Below are 5,586 nucleotides of genomic sequence, written 5' to 3' on the forward strand. Positions count from 1 at the left end.
TGAGTTTCAGCAGCAGGCCCAGCTCTCTACCATCCGTAGCTTCCTCAAGCTCTACACCACCATGCCCGTGGCGAAGCTGGCTGGCTTCTTAGACCTCACGGAGCAGGAGTTTCGTATCCAGCTGCTCGTCTTCAAGCACAAGATGAAGAACCTGGTATGGACCAGTGGCATATCTGCCCTGGACGGGGAGTTCCAGTCTGCCTCTGAGGTCGACTTCTATATTGATAAGGTTGGTATCTGCCCCCTGCCGGCTAGGAAATTCCTTCACCCAGGACATTCTGGAAGTGAAAACATCCCTTCCTTCTTTGCCATGTGAAGGGCTTGGCTGCCCACAGTGAAGCTGTAGCCCTGCTTAATAGAAGTGCCAGTGAATGAACAGCGATGGGATATCGCAAGCAGCTTTGACAGTTATCGTACCCAGAAAACAAAGGTCCTAAACGTCTTCCCCAGGACAGAGGGAACTGTTTGTCTGTCAGTGTTCTCGGGAGGTGACAGTTGGGTGACAGATAGTGCTGTCAGTGTGTCAGGTGGGATTGTCAGCTTTGTAGGTCTCCCCCACATCTCTCCTTTGCTTGACAAAGCAGGGATCTTGCTTGGTCATGTAACAGGTCCATTTTTCACTGGGGCAGCATTTAGCCCCGTCTGCTGTAGGAGGAATCTAAACACAAGGTACGGTCCTTTCACCATCCTGTCCTTGGAACTCCAGGCAGTAGGAAGTGCTGGAAAGCGTCTTCTAGGACTTCACTTTTTTGAGGAAGATAGCATTTGGTTTCTTGCTAGGAAGGAGACCAGATTGCCCCTTGATCTTGGTCCTGTCCTTAGAGCAAATCTCTTCCTGCAAGGTCTCATGCTTTGTCTTCCCTGTTTACCTGAACCAAACTGACTTGTGTCTGACTGACTTGCATTGCAGCCTAGCTCTCCTGGTAGACAGACTCTTAGCTGCTGGTAGAGGGAAGCAGAGCATGAATCGGGGTTGGGACTGTCAAACTGCTGCAAAGAGAGACGAGAATAGGCAGAGTGCAAGAATGTGGGAGGTGAATACAGTGTGAATTTGGGACCCATCCCAGGCAAAGGTATAGGGAAGGCAGCCCACAGAGAACTGAACGGTTGCTGTGGGACTAGCACAGGTCAGGTACGTGTGATGCTGAACCAGGGCTGGAGTGAAGCCCCTTTGGTTGCTCCTCCCATTTGGCAGTGCTTGCTGTCTCCCTGCTAGCGCAGTCCTTTTCCTGACCTCATGCTGTTCCCTCCCCAGGACATGATCCACATCGCGGACACAAAGGTTGCTCGACGCTATGGGGACTTCTTCATCCGCCAGATCCACAAGTTCGAGGAGGTGAGGCCTGGGTGGGAGAGCTGTGTATCTCTGTAGGAAAAGTGGGGCAGGCATTGGGCTGTGCAGGGCCTGAAGGAGGCATGCTTGGCGAGACAGTTGTGCGATGCCTTGCTGGGGCAAGCCCCAGCTCTGCGAGGCACTGGGCAAAGGCAGGTGGTTTAAGCAGCAGCTGCTGGCCTTTGAGGAGTGGTATGTTTTGTGCTCATTCACTTGAGCTACAGTGGAAAAGGAGGAGGGTTTTACTGTGTAAGGGTGCTGACTCCGTTGTCCCTAGACAATTGTCGTGTTCCTGTCAGTAACACAACCAAAATCATATCTCTACCCTCATAACTACGGCTCTAGAAAGTGGCCTCAAAGATTTCTGGAGCACAGATGACTTCAGCATTGTGCTCAGCCAGGAGGTGACATTCCGTCACTGCTCCACTCTCCTGACAGAGGCTGCTGCGCACTGGAAACCAAAATCCTGAGATGTGGAGACTTGAGCAATACAGGGTTGTGATACCACTGCTAGAAGTTAGCACCCCCTCTTCTCCCCCACTCTCCAAGGCAGCAGGGAAAGATGAGGAGGGAGATTTACTAGTTCCCCGTCTACTTCGCACACTGCCTGCAGTTGGCGTGAGAGCTCTTTTTGTCAGTGGGTTGGAGAGGAAGGAGTAGAGGCATTGGATGAAGGCTGCTGAGGGGAGCAGTAGTGTATGTTAATCACTGTGTATTTTTCTGACCTTTGCTTTCTCTAATTCCAGCTGAATCGAACCCTGAAGAAGATGGGCCAAAGACCCTAAAATTTCTGTGGATGCAGTGATTGGCCCGAGCAGAGAAGTGGGTGGGAGAGATTATCCTCTTTGTGGCAAGGGAGGGGAGCTCAGTGGTTCTGGCATTTCTGGAATCTCCTGTGACTCCGAAGGTTTTTCATACTTAAATAAGCAGACTCGTTTGGCTCAAACTATCCTACGAAGGACAAGACATCTAATAAATTAGTGGAATTTTCCTGGTGAGCATTCAGTATCTGATGTACTCGTTTATTTTTCCTCTGTGGAAGAATATAATTGCATCTGGAGACGTGGGCAGCTGCTGTTGGTTTGTGCTCTCTTTGGTCCGTGCTGTTGCAGGTAACAGTGGGGAGCAGATCTCTTTCCATGCTCTGTAAAGGCACTGCGCACAGTGAACAGGGAAGGCTGCAGAACTGATCAACAGGGAGAAAATCAGCTGTTCCACAGTGTTTCCACAGGATATGGAAGGAGATGCAAGCTAATATTATTCCTTTTAGCTCTTGCCCCACACATTGAATAAACCTGGGTTGTAGTTGCTTTCCTAGAAGGTAGCATTTTTGCCTTCCCACCCTCTTTTTTTTTTCTTTTTTTTTCAGTTGCTATGAAGTAGAAATGCTCCAAAGTGGATTGACGTGTTTTTGAAGGAAGGGGGAGGATTTTTGTAAACATTCAACCAATATTAACTTTGGTCATCTGATGAGATGTCCTTGCTGGAGGTTGTGTTTTATTTCAGCACAAGGGATGCCCAAGTCCTGGCCCTTAATTTAATGGAGTTCAGTTTCTCCAGAAAACTCCCTAAGGGTGTTTAATTTATTAAAACCCTTTAAATGCTAATTTTCCCAGCTCTCCAGCCACTTTGGATTCTTGAAGGCAAACTTGCAGTGACATGAAAGAGAAAAAACAGTTGAAAACTAGTCTGATAAAGGGGAATTGAGGACCTGTAAATACTGGGGAAGAGAATGCAAAGAATGAACCCCATCTCATCTATCCTCCACACCCTCTCTCCTGTCTCCTTTTGCAGGCTGTCTTTAAATAGTTTGGTGTTTGAGTGGTAGAAACAGGTGCAAGAGGAAAACCTGCGTGTGTCATAGGAAAGCTACACAAAGCATGCTTCATATATACCATCTGCCTCTTTGTACCCCTCCCTCTCATTCCTTTCCACTGAGAAGAGGGGTCCTGGCAGTCCAGCTTGGCTTCGTATGCGATTCTGTTTAGAAGTCAGGAATAATTAGCCTTTGTTGGATTATACGCCGTGTTTGAATGAGGGTCAGGTTTCTAGTGTCCTAGGTACTGCTCAAAAGTAAACTCTGTTTCCCATCCCAAAGTTGTGTAACTGGGGCGGGCACGGTACAGGCAGCCCAGAGTGAGATTGAACGGGCAACTCCTGTTGGCCTTCTAGCTGCTGCCGTTAGTGTTATGCATGCTAAGAACTTAATACCTCCAGTTCTGAAGGGTTTGAGGCAGCCAGATCATTAAGAAATTAAAGGACTAAGATGCCACTGCGTTGCAGCGGCCCACAGGAACGGGGTTCGTACCAAGAGAATCTGGTCCTTTTTATTTTTAGGGCTGGCACTTTTGCTTGTGTATATTTACCAACAGCAGCACAGTGAGCGTAGCTGTCGACAGCAACCCTCCTCCTACTTGTTATCCAAAGCCTAAATCTTTCACAGAACATGTGCTAAGACAGATGCGATGCACAACAGGAGAACCTCTGGCAGGGCAGTATCTGCGTGATCAGTTCTAGTTCATAGCATAGCAAAGGAACACAATGTGTTACTAGGATTTGGTCTGTTTTTAATCTGTGATTGGCATGTTGGAATGACAGACTCGTAACGCATGTATGTATCATCTTAAACGCTCCAACGCTTACAGGCTGTTCTCAGGTATGTGAATATGCTGCTGCTTATGTTTGTGTCTGCCAGAGCGGCTTCCAGAGGATGCACAGAGACCATCCGCCGGTCTGCCTGGCTCCACGCCGCGTCTGAGGGACCGCTGAAGGTTAACTGAGCGGGACTGGCACTTGGTGGAACGATGCCAGGAAGAGCTTGCAGCTCTCTCACGGGGCGGAAAGACGGGCTGAGCGAGCTGCGGTGCCTGGCACTGCTTGAAGCTAGAGGAATGCGGGGGCGTTCAGCAGCATCAGCAGAGCCCTGCTGCTGCTGGCGAGGCGCTCTGCAGGGAGGCGGGGTGGGTTTGTTAGAGCTCCAGCCTTGCCTGCCGCAGCAGGGTTTGGTTAGTGGAAGCGTTCTCAGGCGGTTCTGGTCAAAACGGTTTTATCAGAGGGAACCACAGCACAGGGTTATCCACTCTGTGTCTCTGACTCTGACCTACAGTTGTGAAGGGGGCAAGTGTGATTATGGACCTTGGAAAAGACAGTCAAGAAAAGATCCCGGATCCTGCTCTCCCTTGGGATACATCAGGAAGACGCTGTCAGGCAGGTCTGGGGGATCCTGAACAGCCAGCTCGGTTGTTACAAAGCCGAGACAATACTTCATTTCCTTTTTCTCTAGTAGTAGCTTTTCTTGTGACTTACACCACAGCTTATCTCGGGCACTGAAGGGGGAGGCTGCGCAAGCCATTCAAAGAGAATTTATTTTTTACTTCTTACAGCTCTGGGGCCATGGAGCGATAGAATGAAACAGCGGAATAGAGGAAGGAGGGTGCTAAGCATGAGATCTGACTGGAGAAAGGAACACAGAGCCCATTAACAAAAAAGAAAAAGTGGAGAGAGGGGACTCCTTCTGATTCGGGACTGGCAGCAATAAGCTCAAACGTCTGTGTGATGGATCAGCCTTCCGCAGAGGTAGCTATTGCCCCCCTTTGCCTAACTGGAAGTGAAAAAAATGTTTAGCAAAATAAAGTAACATTTAATAGGGTGCTTCCCCCCCCACCCCTCGTTGTCAGACCATCACACTAAACATGCAAGCCAGCTCTCGTGACAATCCGTCTCCTCGATGTTGTGGGTTCCTGAGATTGTATCGCACTCTTCCTCCACTTCTTCCAGCGCTTCCTGTGAAGTACCGCCTGCAACTCCAAATGTCCTTGTCTTCAAAGCCCTCCCTGGCCCTGTGCCTACCCCAGGAGCCACCTACGTCCCACACGTGCGCCACTGATGTTTCCATGTCCTCTGCTGCTGCAGCTTATGCCCCTAGGATGGCCGAGTACTGCTTCTGCCTAGAGCAGCCTACGTCGAAGCCTGAAGAGGATCCAGAAATGAGGTTGCCTGGGTTTTTGTTTTTCCTTTGGCTGACGTTAAACTCGAGTTCAGTCCCAACTCTTTTTAGTTCCTGCTTGCAGTCCTCCCCCCTCCTTCAAGGACTGAGCGGGGAAAAAAAGGCTGCAACTTTGGTTCAGGACTTTTCTCCGGGAATTCAGCCTTCCCTGAGCTGGGGAGAGCCACGGGGCGGGTGCGTCTCCCCAGGCTGCTGCCCTACTCACCCGGGAGCAGGGGGCCCCGGGGTCTGGCCCTGCTCCCTGGAG

The 5,586-nt window shown here is 50.0% G+C and overlaps 1 protein-coding gene across 1 annotated transcript in view; it reads left to right on the forward strand.

Annotated features, from left to right (window-relative positions):
• The window catches only part of EIF3L (eukaryotic translation initiation factor 3, subunit L), a 12,727-nt gene extending 10,388 nt beyond the window's left edge, over positions 1-2,339 (forward strand). The window contains exons 10-12 of the mRNA XM_009332669.1: positions 1-229; positions 1,256-1,336; positions 2,080-2,339. The exon at positions 1-229 is cut by the window's left edge and continues 293 nt beyond it. Of these exons, the coding sequence (XP_009330944.1) occupies positions 1-229; positions 1,256-1,336; positions 2,080-2,118 (349 nt within the window). The 3' untranslated portion in view covers positions 2,119-2,339. The remainder of the gene's footprint in view (positions 230-1,255; positions 1,337-2,079) is intronic.
• Positions 2,340-5,586: the final 3,247 nt, after the last annotated feature.

This window comes from Pygoscelis adeliae, unplaced genomic scaffold (assembly GCF_000699105.1).
Source record: "Pygoscelis adeliae isolate BGI_AS28 unplaced genomic scaffold, ASM69910v1 Scaffold399, whole genome shotgun sequence".
Classification (NCBI taxonomy): domain Eukaryota; kingdom Metazoa; phylum Chordata; class Aves; order Sphenisciformes; family Spheniscidae; genus Pygoscelis; species Pygoscelis adeliae.